General features: G+C 42.3%; 1 protein-coding gene across 1 annotated transcript in view; it reads right to left on the bottom strand.

The window, feature by feature from the left end:
• cacna1aa (calcium channel, voltage-dependent, P/Q type, alpha 1A subunit, a) overlaps positions 1-25,471 on the bottom strand; it is a 70,287-nt gene that overhangs the window by 4,324 nt on the left and 40,492 nt on the right. The window contains 21 exon segments of the mRNA XM_054607580.1: positions 1,957-2,070; positions 3,908-4,040; positions 4,149-4,258; positions 6,270-6,373; positions 7,350-7,457; positions 8,019-8,133; positions 12,449-12,545; positions 14,043-14,170; positions 14,455-14,605; positions 14,780-14,877; positions 15,150-15,215; positions 15,410-15,526; positions 17,075-17,077; positions 18,793-18,876; positions 20,416-20,526; positions 20,948-21,112; positions 21,276-21,477; positions 21,574-21,714; positions 21,861-22,021; positions 22,340-22,439; positions 24,244-24,252. Of these exon segments, the coding sequence (XP_054463555.1) occupies positions 1,957-2,070; positions 3,908-4,040; positions 4,149-4,258; positions 6,270-6,373; positions 7,350-7,457; positions 8,019-8,133; positions 12,449-12,545; positions 14,043-14,170; positions 14,455-14,605; positions 14,780-14,877; positions 15,150-15,215; positions 15,410-15,526; positions 17,075-17,077; positions 18,793-18,876; positions 20,416-20,526; positions 20,948-21,112; positions 21,276-21,477; positions 21,574-21,714; positions 21,861-22,021; positions 22,340-22,439; positions 24,244-24,252 (2,317 nt within the window).

The following is a 25,471-nucleotide window of genomic DNA, read 5'->3' as shown; positions in this document are numbered from 1 at the left end:
ACGCATTTCAACAAATTTCTTGCATGCAGGTGTGAATGGAGACTCGGACACAGGCGGGGAAACATTGACAACATCACTTTAGACTAGCACACAGGCATGAGAACACAAAGCAACAGAGCACTAGCAGCAGCTGAGAGAGAGAGAGAGAGAGAGAGAGAGAGCGACAGAGAGAGAGACATAGACACAGAGGCCACGGGACAGCGTGGCATGACTGTAGATAATCTCAGGGGACGTGCAGAGTTCAGCCTCTTTCCAAACCCACTGAACCCACACGCACTCTAGTGCATGAGAGAAGTAAGCTAAGAATGCAGAGTTCAGTTTAGAAGCTGCGCTGGCATCAGATTTGCTCATGCCAGAAAAGGTTGTCCGAATCAATTTGAAAGAAAACCCCTGCCACGATAAAGAGACAACATGGAGACATGACAAATGAGGCAAAAAGAAGATCCAAGAGAGCGTCAGAGTGAAAGGTAGAGAAAAAAAGAGGAAGAGAGAGACGAGACAGGGAAGACAGGGTACATACACTGAGGTTACTGCAACGTTGTCTCCCTTTCCTCCGCTGCTGTATGAGCACAGAGGAGACACACACATACACACACACACACATACACAAAAGGTGAGGTCACACACCGAGCATTCACACAGAACCAAGAAGGGAGGAAGGGTAAGGGAGACAGGGATGGATTGATACATAATGAGAGAGAAAGGGGGTACAGTGGAGTACAATTAAAAACCAAAAGAGTGTTAGGTGGAAGTCCAGCCCAATAAAAGATGGGGTGCCACAGTGGAGAGAGGAAAGAGAAAGACAGAGAGAGAAGGAGGGACAGAGAAAGAGAGTCTGATTAGACACCGAAGCAGCAGTGAAGGTGGAAGAGAAACACTTACCACAGAGACTGGGGGTGTTTGGAGCCAAAACAGGGTTATATAGACAAGGTCACCATGAAAACAGCAATACGGTCACAACAGCAATGATGACAATCAGCAAAGTACACGCACAAATGGATATGCATACACACAAACACACAAACACACACACTATTACACTTGAGTCAAACAGATGACAACAGAGTGACAGCAACAGAGTGAGTTTTTAGGGCACAGTAAGAACTGCTGAACACACACATATGTAACACACACACATATGTAACACACACACACTCACACACATATGTAACACGCAATATCATGCTGGTTCCAGTCCTTGTTGAAAACAACTAAAGTCCACAAAATCCAAAATGTTCAGCACAGGCAAAACCTTTCACAGGAAGGAAGAGATAGTTTAGTACCAAACATCAAGAAAAGATAAATAAATCAGGGTCTTGACAAAAGAAGAGGAAATAATGGCGGGCAGAGAAGAGTGTAAACTGTATATATATATATATATATTGTGTATGTGTGTTCACATTTGTATTCATAAATATGTTGTGCGCATATGACAACCAGAGCACTCACCGAGGTATGAAACAAGATAAAATGGATGAGTGTGTTGGATGGAAACGGGACACCCACGGATAGATATCAGCATGCAGGAGGCAGGATGAGAGGAAGAGATGACGACAACAGGAGAGGAGAGAAAAGGGCAGAAGGTCTCACTTTGCCTTGCTATGGTCCTTATGAATTCAAGAATGGAGGTCAACATTTCCGGCCCAAGCATTTCCATGTTGAGCCGGAAATAATGTTAGTCATATTATTGGTGGTTCTTTGGCTTAAAAGAAATGTACTTACAAAAATATAACCTTTTGTTCAGTACACCAGTGGTAGTAGGAATTCTTCATTAAGGCCCTTTTGACCCCGTGTGAAAACTTTCTCCAACATGGATTCCAGTAACCACAGCAATAAATATTTGAGCAACGAGTCAGACCTTTGAGGATATGATCTTTTCAAACAAAAGGAGATGAGGAACAGAGACAATGGGAGGGGGGAATAGAACGAGAGTGGAAAGGTGAGAATGCTGCTCACTTGGTTGTCGCCTGGGAGGCGGGGCATGGAAGCGGCCCTGCCATGGCCTTCCATTGGTGGAAAGTGCTCAGTATCCGAGTAACCATCCTGCCCCATCTCTCTCATCTCTACCGTCTGAAAACAGAGCAGGAGAGCAGGAGATGGTTTGACGGCTGCCATGAAAACTGACAGGGAGTAGGGGGGGTAGGTGGGGAAAGTTTGTTATCCAAAGAAAGCAGAGAATTGAGGGTCTCAGAGAGGTAAAAGTAGTCAGTGGGAGAATTTGGTGAGTGTGTGAGTGTGAGGAGGGACTTTTTTTCTTTGTTAATTTTTGTTTTGTTTTAAATTGTGCAATGAATGAAAAAAGGAATCGATTGTTTGGGTCTGAAGGTCATGAGTATACTTCGTGTTTGCAAAGGCTGCTGTCTAAAATGGAGCGTAAAGCAAATGCAGAGATTCTTTGTTTAATGGCTTTAATGCCAGATGGAGAAGCTTGGGATGGATTTGAAGGAAAACCCATATGCTGCTCAAAGGACATGTGAAAAACAAAACGGATCACATGACAGTGTTGGCAAGGTGCAGGCGCTGATGCAATGTGGGCAGAACAGCGGGCTGCTTAATATTCAAATTCCTTGGTAAATATGCCAAATTCTATTCTGTTTGGAGTACACCTTGACAAGTGAAGCTGAATCTGGCAGTTGAGGTTCTTTAAAACAGAAGTGTGGCACTTTTTTGTTGTTGTTTAAGTTTGCCATTTATCATTAGCAGAGATGGAGTGCCAGCTACTTCATTAATTAAAAAAAAAAAAGACCACATACAACATTAAATGTAACAAAATAAAAACTCAAAATGATGGAATGCCAGAACATTGCAAAACCACTCATTGACTCAGTCTGCCATCTCATTACATCTCAGCGTTTGGGTGGTGTTTTTCCTCTAAAGGCATTTGTTCACTAATATCTCATGACGTTGTTTTCATTTGCTTTATCTAACTGTAGGTTATCATTCAAACTAGTTTGAATGAAGCCGACAGCCACTCTCTTCTATCCAACTCCTGAGTTCAAACTTCTCCAGACCTCTGTGGATTGAGATGGAGGTGTGGCTATGTTATAGGGCTGACTGATGCAGAGAGCCGTCAGGCCCTCCAGGAGGTCTACAAGCAGAGAGGTTTATGATGACAGAGACATGAACCACTCTGGAGACAGAGGCCAGATAGACTCTGAATGAAATGTGGAAACGTACGGTGAAGGGAATTTCAGTAAGATAAAACATTGTGTGAAGAGACAGGTTTGAGAGAACTAATCAAAGAAAGGTTTAATGCAATGTTAATGCTAACTTAAAAAAACAAGATTAAGAGAGATCATAGGAAATGAAAATGACCTTCTGAGTAGAAACAATAAAGGCAGCAAAGGTGGGACAATATGAGCTCTGAGCTTCTCTCCTTTGTGCCAAGGTGGCTTCAGATTATACAGTACTGCAGTATAATGTTGTTTATTTTCTCAACTACTGGTAAGAGTACCCTCAACCATAAGCACAAGTTAATATTACTGATATTAATTTGAGTAAAAACATGAAACAAGAAAAAAAAAGTCAATGCCCTGCAGTATTTCTACTTTAACCTCAGTTATAATGAAGGGAAACACAAACCTGATGCTCTTATGTCTTCATCAAATTCATGTAACACACAGTGGTTATGAATAAAGGAGACACATCTTTCAATGGAGATGGATTTGCAACCTGTAACTACGTGAAGATCATAGTTCATTTTACCATTCAAGTGTCCTCAATGTTTCTTTGGGAGTTCATTTGGTAGCAATGATATGAAAGTAGAACACAAATGTTGAATGGGTCGGTCGTTTGAGTACTTGTCCACACAAGCTTGCTGTGCGACAACGATGTCTGTTATCTGTGTGGTGTGTGAGTGCTGTTCGACGTGGTCCTGGGTGTGTGTGTGTGTGTGTGAGCCTTCTACCTGAGAGTTGCTCATGCTTCCAAGGCCATCCTCAGGGTGTCCCTCAGGGCTCCAGCTGCCGGCCTTCTGGGACATCTCCTGAGCACGAGCTGTCACCCATGACTGGCTCTCCGAAACCCCCCCCTCCACCGGCCTATGACACACACACAAACACACCATCCCAGGCACACCTTCATTAATTGGTCTGCTTTCCATAAACCACCTCCTGTAAAGTTAAACATGACAACCACGACCAACTCACAGGCTGTTGTCTGTTGTCTCGGGAGGAGGGAGGGTGTTGTTAAGTCCCGGTCCCCCATCCTGGGTGGGGGAAGGAGGCACCACGGGCTGAAACAGTAATGGCGTTCGATTCTGTGTAAGATATACAACATGGCCGTCGCCAGCTATCAGGCAGACTGGCAGGGAATGGAGGGAGAGGGGGCAGAGCAGGGAACAGAGGGCAGGTAGAGAGGGGGGGGGAGACCAGGCAAAAGACGTAATGAGGTAAAAGGGGAATAAATGTGAGGGAGGGAGTCTTGAGCAACCGTTGCCCAGCAGCTAACAGAAGGTGGACTAAAGAGGGCGTTCTGGGACCTGCCAACCCTTTGAGGGACCCAGGACCAGGACTCCAACCATTAGAGTGCTTTGTGAGGTCCAATGAGGACGTGGAATTCACCCACTCAGCCTGGAGCTCAAAGAGACTGACTAGTAATCATTCTGGGTTTCATCTGATGACCAGTTGTCATCTGATGAAGCTCTAAATACTTTTACGTTGATAGAAAAACAGAAGACCGATATAAAAAGGGGAGAAATGAAAGAGTGGGCCTCGTTTAAAGATGGACGGAGGACATCATGGCAGATAAACACTGCAACAATCCTGTGGAGGGGAACATATAGCAGGTGAAATGCATGATGGGACAATGCTACGTTAATTGTCATTCATTTACTAGTCATCTACTTAAAAAGTCTCAACAGCACTACCTAATAACCACCACTTACACATGTTCGTGAGATGAACTCCAGAGCTTGTCAAATGTTATCGTTCACATTCAATTTTTGAGCTTTGTGATTTTAAAGAGTCATTCTTTGCTTCTCTTTACCTTTATTCAAATCAAAACTGTGGCAAACCTTCCTTCTATGAGTGCAAACACTCATCATAATATAATGTACGACATGTAAAACACACTTTTAATTTGTTGCGTGATGGTATCTGCGCTAATGTCACTTCTGGATCATGAAACACTGCAGAGGTCTGTCTCTGGGTGTTACTACAACATATGTGAGGTCGGCCCTGTTTCACCAGTCAGGACAGGCAGCAGGTGGACCGGGGAGAGGGCATGATGTACGGTATGAGGGGGCAGGAGGGACAAAGAAGTGGGGTAAGTTAAATAACGGGTTGAGTGTAGAGCTCTGTGTTTGGCCAGAGGACTGTGACGGAAGGACGAAGAGAAAAAAGTGCATGATAAAGCAAAAAGAGGGGGAAGAAGGTCTGCTGATGTTCGAGAGACATTGGAAGTGTCTCTACACGTGCAATGTTTTATCAGGTTGGTGAGCGTGCTCAGCAGCATGCAGCTCTTTACATGTTTATGGTCCATGCTGGCTGCATAAACCTGATGAGAACCATTACATATTAGTTCTGATAAGATATCATCTCATGATCTGAATCACTAAGATAAAACACAGCAAAATGAATGTGGAGGGTGGTCACCTCTGTCGCTGACCTGAAGGGTAGGGTGCAGGAATATCATAATGCAAATCTTTAAGTCAGGTTCCGAGCATATGTGATGGGGAGTGAGGAGGTACAGTAGCTTTACAAGCAGTCCACACAGGGAAGAACCGAGCTCAGTAATAGGAGCCATCGTGTGGGCTCCTACGTTGTTCAGGCATGCACACCTTCAAGGCTCTGACAACACTAAAGACTGCTCCAATCCAAACCCAGCTTTCTCAGGAAAACTGCTAAATAACTGCTTCACTTTGATATAAATCATCTATTAAATAAGCATTTTAGATCTTGTTAAAACTTTACTTGAACCATAAAATATGTTAGCATTTTGTCTCTGCCAAGCTAGAATTACTGTAAAAGCAAGGAGTAATACACTTTGCCCAGCAGATGGCAGCACTGTTTTGGCTGTTAGAGAAGGAGCTGCATATAGGAGAGCATTAGATTTGTGTTTTCTGTGCGAAGTGTTTGCTTCCTCTATGCAACCTTTTTGGTGACTGTCCACATCCTTATGTCAGTCCTTTGTCAGAGGTTGTCACAGCCCAGGCTTATATAAATGGGACTACAGCCCTGCAGCCCTGATTTCAGTGCAGTCAGTTTGCCTTTGACTCTAAAGGGTCGGATGCAGGAAGAGTGGAGTGCTTCCCCTTGAGGCAGCAGTACCTGCTCGTCACGAAGAGCCTGCGAGCGCTTGATCTTGCTCTGCCGGTAGTACTCCATGATCATCATGGCTGCGTAGATTTTCCCCACTGTCAGGTCTGTGGCTGCTGAGAGAATGACAAGTTACCCTGCAAGATTAGACCTTTTTGGTATGGACCCTGAGCGCGAGGAATGGTAGAAAGGGGTGAGGCATGCACACAAACAGAGAAACATCTCACACACGACATTGAGCAAATAGTCTTTTCACAGACAGATTTTTTTTTTTTTTTTTTTTTACTTAATCTTAATTTAGTTTGACTCTTTATAACATTTATATTTATCACAGGTAAAACCTTGTTATCAAAGCATCTCATCTCGATATAGGTAATACAAAATTCAGTCGCTCCAAGAATCTACTAATAACTTCATAAATTCAACCAAGTCGTCAACAAAAATAAAATAAATAGAAATAAATGCTGTGATATCTTGACTTCTTTGGACTTGGTTGCAAATGTAATGCTAAAAGCACAAAACATTCTGATAGCAAATCTCATGCATTTCACAAACTAAACTATTATATCATGCAACTAGTGCATTAGCACCTGTGCATTTGTTCTCAGTGTAATAAGACTAGAAATATACACTGTGTTCTATCAAGCATAGCGAGCCTAGGGCACACAGCTGACTGCCCCTGGAGTGAAAAGACGTCTATAGAGGGTTGATCTATAGTGAGGCACCCTCTGATCTGAGGCACAGAGAGGTTGAAAAGGGTTGGAGGGGTCTGAAACTGGTGATGGGTGCATTCTGGTGAGTGTAGTTTCTGTGGCTAAATGAAAGGACAGCAGTTAGGGCATTGTGTGTCTAGTTGTTCTGTGTCTACCTTGCAGCCCGTGCTTTCTCAGTGCTTCTGTTTGTGTGTGTATGGGTGTGGATGTGTGGGGTAATGTGCCAGCTTTATCAGAGGGTGCAGCAGTAAGAGAGAGACTGGCTGAGAGAAGCGGTCCTCGGGTGGTGGAAGAGAAACAACGTTGGAGCACTTGGCGGCACACAGGGTGGCTGCATCCGAGCCACATCGCTGCGCCTGCACAACACTCTGCAACTTACACTTGTGTGGTGTAACCAGCAAATCCAGAGTCTTCTGCGAGAGGTTGGGCCAGATTGCCATCATCTCTTTCCTCAGCTCTGCGTCCATCTGGTGCTTGTCAACACCCCCTATGCAGATTCATCCATCACGCGCATTCACATATATACGGATACACACGCACATATATAGATACATGGACATTCATGCCCAAGAACATGGACACAAATTCAGGCACCAGCAGAAATGTATATAAAAAGCAGTTTACACAAAGATACAAACCATTCATACCCATTCAGATTGATAGAAAAAGGTAAAAGGGAGGACATACAAACATGAAAACAATGACAGACAAAAGAACACAAGATTTGCATTAGTAAGGTTAAATGAATTGCTATGATCAAATCCTAACTGCACTGAAAAACGTACAGAGGGGATTCAGTTTTTAAGTGGAATTGAAAGAACCTCGATTCCAGAAGATCTCAGCTTCACACACAACATGCTACACACAGGATCTACCACCATAGAAGTCACGCTGTACTTAAGCTACTGTAGGAAAGGCGTCAGGAAGAGCCGAAGGTTTCGGGGTTCAGCACAGAAATAGCAGACAGCACTGCACTACGAGGGAGATAAGAAAAAGGAAAAGAAAGCATGTGAAAATTGGACCAAAGGAGGAAAGAGGGATTCCAAACCTTCCGCACCCTTGGCGATCTTGATGTCCAGAGCCGTGCGGATCAAGGCCATGAGGGTGGAGTTGAAGTGGACTGTGTTGTCATCGGCCACAGGCAGATCCATACGGAGCAGTCTCTGTGGGAGAGCCAATCAGGGTGAGTGGTGAGAAAATGTGGAAGCAAGTGGAGTGGCATGTATGTGGAACCTCCAGGTGAAGAAGGGGGTGTGGAGAAGGGAGGGGTCTGGGTACAGGTAGGTTGGAGGAGCTTTGCACAGCATCTGTAGCAGGCTCTGACTCTGTCTCTCTACCTTTAACACATGGCTCAGACAGGCATATTTTATAAAAAGTGCTGCAGTGACGACAATTTTCATGGATTCACAGATTTGAATCTGTTTTGTCATATGAGAGAACCTGTGAGTGCAAAGGTATCAAATGAAGGTTTTTTTCAGATTCGTCCCTCAACTTAAATATGAATTTATTTAATAAACATAATGTCATGTATGTATGTTTGTTGAAATCCAAAAGACCTCACAGGTTGGTTAAACAGGCGATCTTGAGCCTTCAACAAAGAAACAGGAGGACAGGCTGAGCAGCAGCTACTATTATCCAGAGCTCCCCCTAGGGGTTTGGAGGTTCACAGTGAACACAACAGAGACCAGATGACAGACCAATAAACAAAAAACAACCAACAGAGCGGTCTAAGGAAGGGGAACACTTTGGTTTTTGTTTATTGGTTTGATCCTTTGTAGGTCTTGTTGGTTTATAATTGAAACAGACAGTACAAAGAAACACATCAACTCACAGATGACAGAGTGACGTTTGTGTGTGTTTGGTGACAAAAGACGGCGACAACCCAAACATGCAGCAAATCATGCCTCCACCCACATCCCGATTAACTGCCCCTCCTTTAATCCATCCATCAAAACTTTCTTTAAATCTCTATTCCCCCAAACCCTTCTTGCACATCCCACCCTCATGCAGCATGCCATGCACACGCAGTATGCCTCTCAGGACAAGCAGCTGCACAGCCGTACACAGAAAGCATCCTCTGTTGGCGACATTTAAATGAGTTGGTGAGCTGTTTTAACGTGGCTGTTATTAAAGGGTATAAGTCAATTTGTAGAAGATGGGGCTAGGTGGAAATAATAGAGCATCTAGCTCTATCGCTAATCATCTGATGTCTAACGTGTGAAAAATGGGCACAGACTTGGAGGGTTAATAGGTGAGAGAGAGCAGCATTCTGTGGAATAAGAAAGAATAAGGAACAAAAAATGGCCTCCATGGAAGTATTGTTTTGGTGCTAAGATGCAAAATGATTGTTCAGGCGAACATAATCCAGGTGTATGTAGAAAATATGAGGTGAAGAGAAATATCTGTTCCGCCAGAAAAAAAGACATAATAAGAGTTGATAGGGAAGCTTAAGGGGCAGAGATGATAGAGAAATAAAAAGCCATATGCTGATAGGTTATGAGCCAGAACATGTAAAGAGAAAATGTGACCAAAAATAGACAAACAAAAGAAAAAACTAATAAAAAAAAAAAAAGGAACATCACCAGACTTAGTTGTCGGTGTCTTTTAGAAAGCAGTCCTGCCTGAAGGCTCTGCTGTCTCTCTTCAGGACAGAGAAGATCGAGGGTTAAAACCAGTGGAGCTAGATGGGTCATTGTTCTGTGGACTGGTTGGAAGGTCAAAGGTAAGGTTTGGATTTCTCTCATTGGCAAGGAGCTTTGGGAAAGTGGTACGGGAGGGGTAAGGCATAAACACAGAGAAGGCGGGCCTTCTGGAAAATTCTTCCTGGTTAAGGGTTAGATCAAGATGTTAAGGAAGCCAAACCCATGCATGTAAAGCATGTTAGGTTGTTGGTCAGGGGGGTAGAGGGTCTGGCTTTTAATTCAGGGAGGAGGCTTTTAGGAAAGATGTTTGAGGGTAAAACCAAAAGGATGAGGAGGGAAAGAAAGCATCAAATGTTGGGTTTCAAGAGAAAAAGGCAGGGCAAGAGGTGCAAAAACCTGGGTCAAATAATACATCTAAGTCCACACATTAGCATAATTAAGTGGACATCAGAGATTTAAATTTCTTTATAAGAAAATAACCTCAGATTGTAAATACAAATGAGTGTGGGATACCTTCCTTGACTGGCCACATCTTTAGAAACTGCACTTATATTTAAGCCTGATCCATATGGAATTGTTGATAGTATGAGATGTCAGCACTATTTGCCCCAGGTCTGCGTGAGAAAAAGAAGGGAGTTGGATAAAGCAATGGTCAGCGATGGAGTGATCTCCTGTGCCTACAGGCTGCTTGGCCGGCTGCCCCCTGAGGCTCACAGTGATCTGCCAATGAGACTGTCACGTCGTTCACAAGAGGCGTTACGGGAACATGTGGTGACATAGAGGTTAATATGTTATCATTCTGTATGTTTCTATTCTGATAACAATTTGTCTAAGGTTAATTGTGTCAGTGCTGATTATTTGACAAGCAGTGGTCTGTGCATGGGGTTGCTGGTGGTGGTTATCGGCCATGCAGAAGGCAGGTGAGGGAGTGTACATGTGTGGGGAGGGGAGCAATATGCAGAGATGAGGGGGGGCTGGAAACAGAATAGAACTGCATTGACGACAGAACCAAAGGACAAAGAGAAGATTGGACTTGCAGATAGAAAAAGGCTGCTTGGGGGCTTTGAGCTGCTACATGAAGGGTGACAGAAAAAGAAGTGCTTCTGTATGGCAACCGAAGGCTCTCTGAGGAAAACACATCCCTGAGACAAGCCCTTCTGCTCTCTCTACCATTAGGAATAACAGATAATATCTATGTGTAGGTTCATATGACTTCATTCTGTTCGTGTCTGTGTGCACGTGTGTGTGTCTGCCCCATCCACAGGACGGAATGAGTCAGAGGACGTAAGTCTAGCGGACCTTCCAAGCCCTGCTGCACACGCATGTTGCTGTGTAGGCGTATGTGTGTCTACATGAGTGAAATGTTTGCCTAATAATATCTTGTTGTACCTAGATGTTTCAATAACTGCATTGATGTATATATTCATGATAAAAAAATGACACAATGGATTTTAATGTGCATGGCTTTTGCATGTTTGTGTAATGAGCTCGTGTGTCCATCGTACGCGGCACAAACAAGCTGAGAAGGTCCCTCTTTTTCGTCCCCTCCTGTGGATACAAACCCCGCCTAACCCCTTCACCCTTATTCTCTTGCTACCCCCACCCACCAATCCCACACCACCACACAACGCCACAACACCGACCAGCCCACCCCCACTTTTCACGAAAAGAAACAGAAACAGAACTAAAGGAACAACGACACTAAATTTTACACCACGTTGAGCGCTTAAATCACTGGCCCCTCCCTCCTGGACCCCCCAAAACCACCCCGACACCCATAGGAGACTCGGGTGAAGATGGGGTCCTTTCTGACCTTGTAGGCCACCCGTGCCGGACACCTCTTCCCGAGGCCTAGTGGAGGACACATGTGCCTCAGCATGTCATACATTTCCCTGCAACTGATCCTGCCACTGCATCATCAGCCAGTGCCATCACCCAGTTAACAAAAGCACAAAAAAAAGGGAGAGATGGAGATATTGAGAGGGGGAGAGAGACAAGAGTGGAGGAATTGGGGGACAAAAGATGTAGTGAGGGAGAGATTGAGGAGACGATTGATTAGAGGGAAGAGTTGAAAAGAGAGATGAGGATCACAGTGTCAGAGATTGAGAGAGAAAAAGAGAGAAAGAGAAAAAGACCAAAACAAAGTAGAAGAACAAAACAACAGAAAGACAAGGTTATTGGGCTGTATGGAGAGACTGTGGCTGTGTGGCTTCTCTATGAGCTACAGTACCCTCTAAAAGTTTGTCAAAAAGGAGAGGGAGTAAATGACAGAGGGAGGGGAGACAACGAGAGGATTGGACTTTTAGAATTAAATGTGCTCTTGTAGTATCAGAAGACAATAACGGCATAAGCCTTGTATGTGTGTGTGAATGTGTGAGCAGGGCAGAGCTCGACATGAAGCACCAGAGGGGAGGAGGAGGGAGGGGTGTCAATGCAGTTTCTGTCTTTCCCCCAACCCCCAAAAACCAAGAACAATGCAACACTACAGTGAGCAACCGTAGCTTGCTTCATTATAGCCATAGCTCCAAGCAAAAGAAAAGAATATTCAGGAAAAAAGATATATCTATATGTTAAAAAAAAATAAAAAATTACAAAGTTCTTAATGTGGATTTTTTTTTTTCCCAGTTCACTTAATGCATTTCACATGCTTCCCTGGGTGTCTGCATTGTCCCGCACATTCTCATAGCAGTTCAGAATGCAAGTCGATAATGGTGGAAAAGAAGTTGTAAAATTGAAATGAAAAAGAAAAAAAAGAAATAAAGCGGCATTCACTCCATTCCTGGATGCTGTGGCTAGCAAGTGTGGTTGAGAGATTTTGTTTGAATGGAAGTCAAACCTTGCAGGCCACCCTATGGGGGCATTTCTTGCCTAAGCCGAGAGGCGGGTCGATAACTCGTAATAAACTGTACATGTCCTTATAATGAATGCGCCCGCTGCAAGAAGAATACAGGGTTAAGAAACACACACACACATACACACAGGGAAAAAAACACACACACATCCAGAAAGAAGAGAGAACATTGGGAGGAAGAGCACAAGATTGACACAGTACACAGTATCTGAAAATACTTTGCAACATGTTTACTTTAAATAGCTCTGTAGACACATCTGCATCTGAATGAACCTATGCAAACTCTACACACACTCTACGCACTTCACTGCATGTCACACATTAGTAAATGTGGTCCTTAGCACTGCCAATACAGTGCACTCTTAAAAGATCTTCCTCTTTTTTCTGTTGTTTTTTCATCCTTCGGCCTTCCCTTCCTCTCTCCTACCCCTATCTTGATGTGTGCACAATGTAATTAAGGAATTGCAAACAGAGTAGAAAAGTGTGTGCTTGGTAAACAGCTAAATGCTTAATAGCCGCTTGTGATGCGCAGATCCCCTCCCTCTTAAATATGTGTTCAATGTCAGCCGAGTGTCTTTGTTCCCTATCTTCTGGTTCCTGTGCAGTGGTGTCCATGTCACAGTGAGGTCGGGTTGAAAATAGCATGTTAGTTTAAAGAGAAGGGAACATTTTCATATTGTTGTGGAAACACAGATACCATTTTTTACATTTCTAAAGAATATCTATTGATTTCTAAGGCATACAAACCATGTAGTTTAGCCTTTGACAACCAGCAATATACTTGTGCTTCTTCATTTTTTCAGATAACTGTTTTCTCATTTTAATCTTTTATCCATCTTTCCGGTAGAATTGATCATGCCTTCCATTCTCTTATTTCTTCTTCCTTTAACACTCTCCCTGTTTAGAACTGTCTATAAGCAGTCTACAGGACAGCATGAGGGCAACACACAGGCACTGGAATACAGATACCATTAAACATAGCATGTCTACAGTAGACATTTAGACTACAGAGTTGGACAGGGGAACTTTGTTTGGAGTGTAGACGTTGCCACATTTAGTTTTTTTAAACAGTATGCAGATTCCAGAGGAGTGAAAAGGTTTGGGAAGGAGTGAGGGGTGTTTCCGGACACTTTACAGAGAGGAGGAGGAGGAGGAGGAGGAGAGGAGGGGGGGTTGTACGGTGTGAGAGAGATAACCAGATGACTCATGAGGTTATGCTCAGATCCGTTACAGCCCAGCTTTGTTGATCTTTCGTCTATTTCCGGACCATCTTAAACAACTTGTGCTGATGTTTTACACAATTAAAAACACACACATTTACAGAATTGTTGAGAAGTAACAGATTTCTTGTGTATTAAAAAAAAAGCACAAGCAATAGACAGGTCTTCAGTAATGTTTTGTGGTTTTATGTGGACTACTGTTGCAAACAAAACCAGATAAAACTTTTGCTTTCACTGGGTTATTAAGTAATCATAAAGGGTGCATCATGTCATGGTTAAGGCCTGTCAAATTCCTGTTGGGTGTAGGTATGTGTGTGTATGTGCATGTGCACCATGAGTGCATGCACATGACCTCTCACCAGGCAGCAGGATCATACTCGGCCCATATCCTGACATACTCATCCAGGTGGTGAGGTCCCAGTATGGATGAATCTCTGGTCAGGTACTCAAAGTTATCCATGATGACGGCTACGAACAGATTCAGCATCTACACATGAAAACACACAACAGTAGGAAAGGTCAACGTCTGATCTGACAAACAGAGCCACTCAAAACTGATTTCACAAAATCAGCAGTGTAATAATTAATAAGAAAATATTGTTTTTTTATTGAATAGCACAAGAAACATGTTGAGATGTCAATTGGTGAATTACTGACTTCCTCTCCGAGCCGTAACTAAGAGCCTCAGAACAACTGGAGACACTGGTTAATGGCATATCGGCACAGTTCTTGTTTATATTAAAGACATTGCATAATGTAACATGTACTCACCAAGAACGAACAGAAGAAGATGAAGGACACAAAGTAGAGGTATGCAAACTGGCTGCCACACTCCGGCTCCGTGTTCCCCGTCAGAGGGTCACACTCCTTGTTCCCCAGACACGAAAGCATTATCTCGTGCCACGCCTCTCCTGTTGCACTCCTACAACACACAAAAAGGAACGTGATTTATGACACATTTGGAGTATTAAGTCTGCCAGGTTTCCGATGTTTGTACCAGAATCCCATAATTTGTTTAGCAGATAACAATGATTACAAATGAAGCAAATAAACACTGTATATAAACAGATTCACACACGCTCACACACACAAGCACCTGAAGAGCAGCATGAGAGCCATAACGAAGGTCCTGAAGTTGTTGTGCTGGTTGATGGCACTCTCTCCTTCTTCTTCAATAACGATATTCCCAAACAGCTGTTGAATGCATCACACAGTTAACACTTAAAAACACAGACGAGACCTGTTTATTTGTGAATCAGGGCCTAAAACCTGGAACACTAAATCCTTTTTCTGCACACGAGCCACTTCCATAATCCCCCTCACATTATGCATCCAAATCCTTGTGACCATTATCAACATTATCATTCTCCTTCTGCACATCTTCTTCAGCATCATTATCCCACAAATATATATTTAATGTATCCCAAAAGCACTAGAGCAATTTTTAGGTTGAGGCTTTCACCCACCTGCATGCCAATGATGGCGTAAATGAAGAACAGCATGGCAATGAGGAGGCAGACATAAGGCAGTGCCTGAGGAGAGACGGATTAATCGTTTGGTATTAGGTTCGATACATATGAGTGCACTGTGCACGGTATACGAGAGTGCACCTGGGCATTGTCTATGAATATAAACACAATATTGGACATGGGTTGATATTAAAATCTACAAATGTGAATGCACATGATTTGTGTGCGTGTGTTATACAGTATAATTGGGTGGAAACCTTGAAGGACTGAACGAAGGTCCAGAGTAAGATACGGATGGTTTCTCCCTGCCTGAGCAGCTTGATGAGACGAGCTGCCCTGAACAGCCTCAGGAAACTTAGGTTGATGAAATTATTCTACATTACCGCCACGACATAACCACAGAGAAAGAGCGACAGAGAGAGGAGGGGTGTAAAGAGGATTGAGATTGAAAGTTGAAGATAGGAAAGTAATGAGAATGGGAAAGAATACAATAAGGAAAGAGAGGGGAAAGGAGGATAGAAGGATTTGGGGTTGGAATAAAGGGAAACAGTAGTTAGTTGTAATGCAGTGTGCAAACAATTTTCCTTAAACAAACAAAACATAAAGAATTAAAAAAGGACAGTCAAAACCAAACTGAGGGAGATTCAAACTCAACACAAATAAAAGAAACAGGAGCCAAACAAGTCAAAGCAAACCAAACTCAAATCAGCAAGGCTCCAACAAGCTTTTCATATCCATTAAGTTAGACAAAACCAAACAAAACAACACAGGGGAAGGGAAATCATCCAACTCTAACTAGTTTCATCCAATTGGGTTACATAGTAGTAATTGTGGTAGGAATGGTGATTAGTTAACAGTGCAGGGACGTCAGGACATTTCCTTAGAAAAGACAACCAAATGCACTAATTCTCTCAAGGCAAAATATGCAATATTTTAAAATGAAGCAAGCACACAGCATGCAGATGCGCAGTAACACAAGGCAAACTGGTTAAGCTAATGGCAGCCGATGCACCATCCAATAGGATTGGCTGCCAGTGTCCAGTGACATTCTGATGTGATGTCACAGACATAAAAGAGCACCAGTGTGGTTGAAGCATCAATTAAGGTCATTACATCATAAGTAATTTGATTTAAGTTCATGTATTTTCAGTCTCACTATAAAACGTGTTCCTATGTGGCAACTAAACAAAGCTTATCCTTTTTTATTTTCAAAAATCACAAATTATTATCATCAATTCGTGTGAAATCTGTAATACAGAGTTCTTCAACCATGTATCACAGTAAAGAACAAAAGATGTGCAATTGAGGTGAGTTTAAGTGAGACGTGAAGTGCTACAAAAGGGAGCGGCAGCATGCACATGCAGGTTCTATATACAATACAGCATGTATTACATCGCTCTGAGTGTGTGTGTGTGTGTGTGTGTGTGTGTGTGTGTGTGTGTGTGTGTGTGTGTGTGTGTTGTGAAAATAAAAGGTTCCTTCCAGAGACATGCAAAGGGCAGCATGCATCACTTGTTCTCTCTGCCACGGGCAAAGCAGGAAACACTCTCCCAGTCACTGTCATATGTGTGGGTGTGTATGTGTCTATGTATGCACATACAATGGATGGATAATCTCAATGGATATATGTAGCAATCAATTCTAGTTTATACAATCCAATCCTTTACAAACTCAACACTTGTTCTCAGTAATGGGTGTACAGTGTGGGTAGGATTTACGGCTGTATAAAATATATGAATTGATACAGTGACTGGTAGAGGGATTACAAATGAAAGTTTTTACAAATTTAGAGCTCACTCTGAGTTAAAAAGGGTTCAGTGTGCTGGGGTTCAAGCAAAACATGCACATTTCACAGCTATAACATTTGCTGGGATGCAGATAAAACAGATGCAGTAAAATAAGATCTCCAAAAAATTACAAACCATCTACATGTGGATGTTGCAGACATATGGTTTATAGCAGCAAATTTTTGGATTTTTGGTTGGTTCGAAGAACAACCAGAGAGATTGACCAAGCCGGTTGTCATGGGTGGACACAGAGGATTCATAGTGCATTTTGATTGGATGGAATCGCAGGAAGTAGTAGGTGTTGGGGGGAGAAGGGGGCGGGGCGAAGTAGTTTACAGTAGATCGTCGTTAAGTTTGTGGACGATTTAAAGAAAGCATGTAAAAAGATAAAAAACAAGAAGGAAATCAACAGTCATTACAGAGACAAGTTAACACAGAAGCAGGTTTTGGGGTTTCTGCAGATTTTCTACAATCATTTAGCAGGGATACCAAGGATCAAGGCCGCAAGGGATTGTTAGAAAAAGCTATGAAATCCAAATAATCAAACATTACTGTATACCAATATAAAGACCAACCAGTCAGAGAAATATTTACAAGCATCTGGCTGGAGCATCAATGCTTTAAGAGGGCTTGAATCATTGGCATCCCTTGCTTCCTCAGACAGAACTTGTAAGTACAGCGTTTAGGTCACAGAGCTTCATAACGGCTACGCAGCTCTTGAATATGATCTTGTGAATACTGGACAAATTTGACTTTGTGTGTTCAGACAGAACATAAAGCTAATTATTTATCTTGTGTTATTCTCAGGGTGTTTCTGCTCCAAACAGGCAATTTACCAAATGCCCAGATGTTAGCTCAATGCTAACAAACACGTGTATAAGTGAATTTTTTGTCTCATCTTTGTACATTTATATGTAGATTTATAAAGTCCCAGAACAAGTCTCAATTGTTATGTTAAAATTGAAATATTTTGTTCTGTTCGAATATTTGTAGGATGAAAGTATCATGTGACCATTCGCATCTTTACATTGATTTATATAATGATTTATAATATCAGCTCATGTTTGGTCTGAACACACCTTTAAAATGATTTCTAAATAAAAACATCTCTCTATATATGCACATTAACATACAGACTAGTACACATAAACAGTTTCATAACCATGTGCTACCTTGTTTGTGTTTCAGTTTGCCCTATATGTCTAACAAAGCCACATAATGTGGTCGGATAAATGTTTAGATATGTTGTTGCTTAACAGAACTACCTAGCCATCTTGGCATCACTGAGTCGAAGTAACGTAATGCACTGTGTAGCAATAATGTAACTAACACTAATCTAGTTATTCAGACCACTTACTTTTAGCTATGATGTTGAAATATTTCTTAGTTACTAACAGATGTCGGATGCATCTGTAAAGCCTCTATTGGACAACCTGAGATGCGATCTGGTGATTAGATAGGCTATTAGCCTGACTCGCTACAGAGCACCAGCATGCTTTCTGCCTTCCTGTCAGAGGCTCAGGGCTGGAGTCTGGTCTCTTCTAGCCCCACCAACTGGGACAATTATATAAGACTTTCAAGAGATGTTCATGCGTGACTGAGCAATGCACGACTCAACAGTGGCCTCTAACTCATGCTCTCCCCTAACTTCTTGTCTTCTCTTGTGTATGTGTTGTAGACAATGTGACAGATGTATAATTCCATAGACACATACTGAAGCCCACCTAACAAATAGTCACAAAAGCTCAACAAACATTTCTAAAACAACATCATGTCTGTCTGTTTACAGTTTTGACTCCTCAGTACAGATTACTCACATCTACACAGAAAATGGATCAGATCCTTCTACTTACCCCAAGCTCCGTAACCAGGATGTCAGTAATGCTGCCCAGAACTGTCACACAGTCAAAAATATTCCAGGCATCTTTGAAATAATTCTGTGAACAGGACAAGAGAGAGACAAAAAGAAGAGAAGCAAGAGGGAGGATGAGGACGAAATAGGGAAGGTGAGAAGGTGATGAGGTGATGTGAGGAAATGAGACAGTACAATGTAGGAAAACATGGATGTGGCAGGGATAGATGGGAGAAGGAAGATGGAATATTGACAGAGAAATGGACGATGCAATGCGATGAAAGCATAGACAGATCACATTGAAATAACAAAAAATGATATGGTAGGTTAGCAGACATATTAAGAACAACAAGATGTAGAAAGAGTGAGAAAATGAGAGAAAGAAAGAGAGAATAAAAGTCAGACAGAGAGAAAACAAGAAAGGGGAAAAAAAGGCATGTCAGTGTCCGACAGGAACAGGAAAGAAATCAGATAAGACAAATGGACCATCAGTGACGGCATGTTGGATGGATGCCAGCAGACAAGCTAGGGACAACTTGTGCTGCATCAGAACACTACACCAGCCATCAAACATCACATACTGTAATACCCCTGAACCTCATAAACCAAACCAACACAAAGTCCTGCTGAATCCATTCTAGTTTCATAAACATTCCTAAAAAAACAGACTCACATTTCTTTCCTTTGTGAAACTAATTCAAATTTAAAAGTACAGCGACTCAGAGAGAAAGAGCTCTCCTACATATTGCCTGCAGCCAAACTGTGCATTAGACAAGTGGAGGGACATGGAGAGGGCGGCTGTTAAAGTGAACCACCTTGACAAACACACACAGACGTCTCTTAGGCCCGGACTTTTTTTGTGTGTTGGAGCACACTCTCCCAGATTCAATTCCTACCCTGCTTAATCTCCACCCTCTCTGTAATCATTGCTCCACTTTCTACCGCCTATCTGTCAATCACTCTTTTTTCTATACGACAGTTCCCCCTCTGTCCTGTATCTCCTCCCAACATTCATCCCTAAAGCATCTCTTCTATCCATTTCACCCTCGTCCGCCTCCCTCCCTCCCTTTCCTCTGCAGCTCCGATGACTGCACACTTTACTGCTGACTTCTGGCAGTTTGCATTACTCGGCATATTTGCTTTACTGCCTTTAATAGCTCATTATTTCCCCACAGTGTCTCCTTAAATATGTAAGAAATAATGCACGACAGAAAATGTGTCCCAATTTAACTAAATAATGGATGGGGCTGCCTAAACGACATGAAACAGAGTGTCACTTCATTTGCTGAGTCCATTGTTTTCTACATCCGAGTCTCTTTTAGGCCATTGTTTTGGTTATCAGGCATGCTGGCATATTGAGTCTTTCTGTTCCCAACAATAATTGCTTGGACTAGTTTTAAGTACTTTCTCTTAAGACTATTCATTCTAATTACTCAAAAACACAACATAGAACAGTTTTCCTGGGCTATAAGGCAATACATATGAGGTGTTACTGTCATCAGTTGTTGTTGGTCAAGCACTGATCTTTTTGTCCACAGTGACACCATGTAATAATAAGATTTTCAGCACTCTCTACAAACATACAGTAGAGCAGTACATCCTCACCACAGACGCATCCACTCACCAGTACTCCAAAGGCGATGATCTTGAGTACACACTCCATGGAGAAGAGGGAGGTAAACACTATGTTCAGGTTGGCTAACACAGCTTCATAGGTATCAGAAGCTCCGTCATACTATAAACACACACACACACACACACACACACACACATTCATACCAACAAACCAGTGTACAAATACAAGAGGATGGATTGCCATATACACATACAGACAGAAACACACACACACACACACAGACACACAACCACCGCCGGGGACAGAAAGGAGGGCGAGTATAAAGACATATAAAGAGACACACAGTTCAGCAAACCCAATGGAGAGTCAGACATATTCATTAATATGTTTTTATCACAGGAAATAGTGTAAACAGCAACATCTGAGTGAGTCAGACCTAGTGAGTGCTTATGTTTTGTAACTGAGGTGGAGACAGCAAGAAATAAATGTGCAACAAGAGATAGTAGTTAATGTTATTTTCTTTGTGTCTATGTTAATGTGTTCATAATTGTTTTAATGTTTGTAGCATAGAAACGTTTACCTTCATCATAAGCACGACGGTGTTGAGCGCGATCATCGCCATGATTGTATATTCAAAGGGGGGCGAAACCACAAACTCCCACATTCGGTATTGAAAGCTCAGCTTGTTCTGAGGCATGTGGCGAGTCAGGGGTCTGGCGTTAATGGCAAAGTCTATACAGGCTCTCTGCAAGACACAAACATGAAAAAGTTATTGTTCTTATCCCTCCTTTTCTAAATCCAGCCCTTCTCCTGTACCCGGTAGTTCCAACCCTCCCTCCTCCTGCCTTAGCGTCACCTTCCCAATACTCTTATCTCTATCTTCTTCCGCTCTCTTCATCCTTCCTCACCTCATTCTTTTCTAAACTATAGTCTTCCATCATCTTGTCTCCCTGCTCTTGGAAGGTGATGATGATGAGAGCCACGAAGATGTTGACGAAGAAGAAGGGGAAGACCACGAAGTACACCACGTAAAAGATGGACATTTCCATCCGGTACCCCGGGCTCGGGCCCTGGTTCTCATAAGTCGCATCCACTGAATGTTTCAGCACCCTGCGGAGGAAGAGAAGGAAACGGTGGAGGGTTATAGGTTGTCAGAAGGCATGTAGAGTGTGCTGCATGTGACCGTGCATATTTAAGTATACTCACTGCGGCCACCCCTCTCCGGTAGATACGGTGAAGAGGGTGAGGAGGGCCCAAGCCACGTTGTCGTAGTGGAAATCGTACTTCTTCCACTCCCGCTTCTGCGCCTTCACTTCGTTATCACGTTCATACACCAGATATTCGCCCCTGAAATACACGAATCACATCACCAGCATTACGGGAGCGTTTGCTGAGTAGATCAAGCTTTATGCACAAAGGGGCTCGACTCAATATTAAGAAGGCGAATGGAACATCTCAGCTCTCAGGATAAACACAGTTGTGTATTTCCTGACCTGCAGTCGCGCTCAAACTCTTTGGATTCATCAGTGCAGTAAAAGAAGCGTCCCTTGAAGAGCTGCACGGCCACCACAGCGAAGATGAACATGAAGAGTAAGTAGACGATCAGGATGTTGAGCACATTCTTCAGAGAGTTCACCACACAGTCAAACACAGCCTGAGGACGACACACGAGGCATGTTGGTTATTGTGTGAAACAAATGCATTGGATTAAAATGATTTGTGTGTTTTGGTCTTTAATTGTGGTAATTAAAAGTTTAAGATGGTTCATAATGGCCCAATTTGCACTACAGCAGATTAAGCAACTTGAAAATGTCTAAAATACAGTATCTATATTACTTTCAATGTGAATCAATTTAACATGAATGACAATTGATGGATGTCAAGCCTTTATTATTAATTAAAAGTCCCTCATGCTTCCAGAAAATGAAAGGTAACTCTAATCTGAGGTGAAATGCTTTCTATTAAAGCATACCTTGAGTTTCGGAAGACGTTTGATGGTCTTCAGAGGTCGCAACACTCTCAGTACCCTCAGAGACTTGATGGTACTGATGTCTTTTCCCTTACTGCTCCCCCTATATGTGTACACACACGTACACCAACACCAACACACACACACACACACACACACACACACACACACAAGCACAAAAACATTTGAGTCAGCAGGTTCAGGCGGATTTCACAGGCTTAGTCCTCTCAATTCCAAAATGGCTGTCAGCAGCCATTCCTCGGTGGTATTTTAGTCCGAGTTAACTCAACATGAGTAACTGCGTCGGGGTTAAATACATAGCAACACATGCAGCATTGCTATCATATTACGCTCATTACTAAGTGTGAGGTTAGCGTAGTAGCTACATGCTAGAGTTAGGTGGTCATTTACAGCTACAGTACATGCTATGGGATCTACTGTTGTCATTCCTGTCTGAATGCTAACTAGTAGCTACACTTGCTTAATATTTTGGGATGTATTTCAATGCTTTACAAAGACGGCTAGAGCCTCGCCTTGCACATGCCCGGCTAATGGTGATTTATTTCATGCTGCATTGAAACCTTGCTTCCCATGCTGCAATATTTCTTCTTTTAAGCAGCAGGTTGAGTGATGGTGAACTCTATTCTACACAGAGACATTTACAGAGAGAGTTTGAGAGCCATGTTAGCAGCTGACTAAAGGGAGCCCTGTTAGAGTGCTAACTAACAGTTAAATAATGACACAATGAAAAGAAATAGTTAACATAATGACAGCCTAAAAATGCTCCCCATTGTATATTTAAATAAGATAAAACAAACTCTTTGAACTTTAAACAGAAGTCACAACTTGGTAGGGTCACAATGTGTATTAAAGTGTTAAAAAACCTGAATGAACAGCCAAACTCTCTCTTTGATGGCTCAACCAGTTCATTTATGTCCACTTTAAACTACAACCAGGATAAGCAGGTTTCACAGCATTGTTCAAACAGCATGGACTCTTGTCTTGTAGGCCATTTAGGCAAAGACAAAGACATTTTAGCAAGCATTTCTGGATTCAAATGCTGAGCCAAACCTCCTCCTTTTGAAGCACTTTGTAACTTGGGCTTTTCTAGGTACATGTGTGAAGAAAATGGGAATCCTTTGGTTTCAGTTGCACTGAAAACTACAAAAAAAAGTAAGCACTTTATGTGAGCCTGCCATTTAACTGACAATGCACTTAAGTACAAGAATACAGGAGTTAACTGATGCTAACAAAAGGCTTAAATGGAAACTGTTTACTTAGATATATGGCTAACTAGCATTTTGGAAAACTGTGTGATAGTTTTAATCTGTTCCCTGATTTTTCTAAATTTCTGACACATTAGGTGGAAAAGATTAAAGGTCAAAAGTCACTAACAGTTTGAAACTGGGGAAGAAGACAGCTGTGTCTACAGCTGCCGGTGTGTTACAGCTGTTATACCAGATGGTAGACTGCTGGAGGTTTTGTGTGTGCAAGCAAGCACACATGTGGATGGGTGTGTACTCTAAATGTTTGTGTATTTGTGCATGTATGTGAACCCTTTCTAGACTCCGTATTGTTCTTCAGACTTTTTTTTTGGTGCACTTAGTTGTGTCTTTTGCATTTGTTTGGTCACATTTTGTCTTTGGTCCCTGTTGCTTTTATCTTACTAATGATATTTTTAAAATGGAATCTGTGTGATTCAGTTGTAGGACCTGATGCAGGTAAACTTGAGGTTTAGTTGTGTTTGAGTCAGAGCTGTTCCATGGTGAACAATGGACAAAGGGGAAGAACAGACTTGTACAGAAGTCAACTGTGATGGATGAAAAGGAAAGAGATGTGTGATCAGAAGAACAGGCGCTGAGAGTGCAGAGGGAGAAAATGAGGAGGAAAAAGACAGAGAACTTTACCCGCCGCCGCTGCTGCTGGTCCAAACGGAGAGATGAGGGGTGTGAGACAGTGAGACGAATAGAGAGAGAGAGAGAGAGAGAGAGAGAGACAAAAAGACAAAGGGTGGGAGAAAAGAACAGCATGGGTAACAGAGAAAGGAGGGATTTTTGAGGGAAAACATCAATATGAGAGACAGAGAGAGAGAAAAAGAGAACACAGGGCCTTCTTTTTACAAGATCAACCCTCCCAGCCAAACACTATCAACTCTAACACACAAGCACATAAAACGCACACTCAAAATGTAGACAAAAGGTTTGACTCGAACGCTGCACCAGAACTACTGCCTTCATCTCTGACGTTTCATTAGTGAGGAGTTTACAGGCCAGACGCTGCTTCAGGGAGTCATCATTACTAGATTTATGATTATTCACATGGAAAATACCACTATATTCTTTTTAATTAATCGCATTAATATATATTGTTTTAATTTAATTCCATCAAAATCTTCCAAGTCTAGATTATTTCTAGATTATTTCCTTTAAACTTTTAACATCTGTAAATTAGCGGTTCATGTCAAATCCATAGATGAACCGTGAGCTAAAACCTCATGAGTTATACTCCATGTCAGAGCGTAAATCACTATTAATGAGGACTGCTAGAAATACATCAACACGTCCACATATAAACTCCTTTTAAGCACATTCTGCCGGCTGGAACAAACATTGCCTCGTGAAAAACATTGCGAAATGTCACGGTATCCATTAAGCAAACAAAACTTGTTCAGTTATCAGGAAGTGTCTCTGCGTCGGGAGCCTGTCCGGACATGGAGCTCCGTCTGGCTGCAGAAATGTGCAGGACAGCAGCACAAGCGGTCCAAGACACCAGCAGCCCTCAGACCAGACTAATTGGATTAAAGGAGCGATAATCATCTCCATTGAGACTGCTGAGCCTTTCTGGAGTGCTGTTTGATTTCCACCAATTGAATTAAGGCACTATCTGGATGTGTATGAGTCTGTTCTGACTGGTTCGGATCTCACCATCAGCCATCAGTGTCAGGAACCCCCATCGTAGTCAAATCAGACTTCATTGGTTCAACTGGCTTAATTGATTGTTTTGTGAGTTTGTGAGTTATGTTAACATACCATATGTGCCAGCCTTGCCTCTATAATTAAAGCTTTCTCATTTATTACTCAAATTGACTTTCTTTTTTAACATTCATGTAATATAACTGCTTTAAATATATGTGTT

Source organism: Anoplopoma fimbria, chromosome 11 (assembly GCF_027596085.1).
Source record: "Anoplopoma fimbria isolate UVic2021 breed Golden Eagle Sablefish chromosome 11, Afim_UVic_2022, whole genome shotgun sequence".
Taxonomy (NCBI): domain Eukaryota; kingdom Metazoa; phylum Chordata; class Actinopteri; order Perciformes; family Anoplopomatidae; genus Anoplopoma; species Anoplopoma fimbria.
The sequence above is the reverse complement of the archived record's forward strand: the minus strand, read 5'-3'. Positions and strand labels throughout refer to the sequence as shown.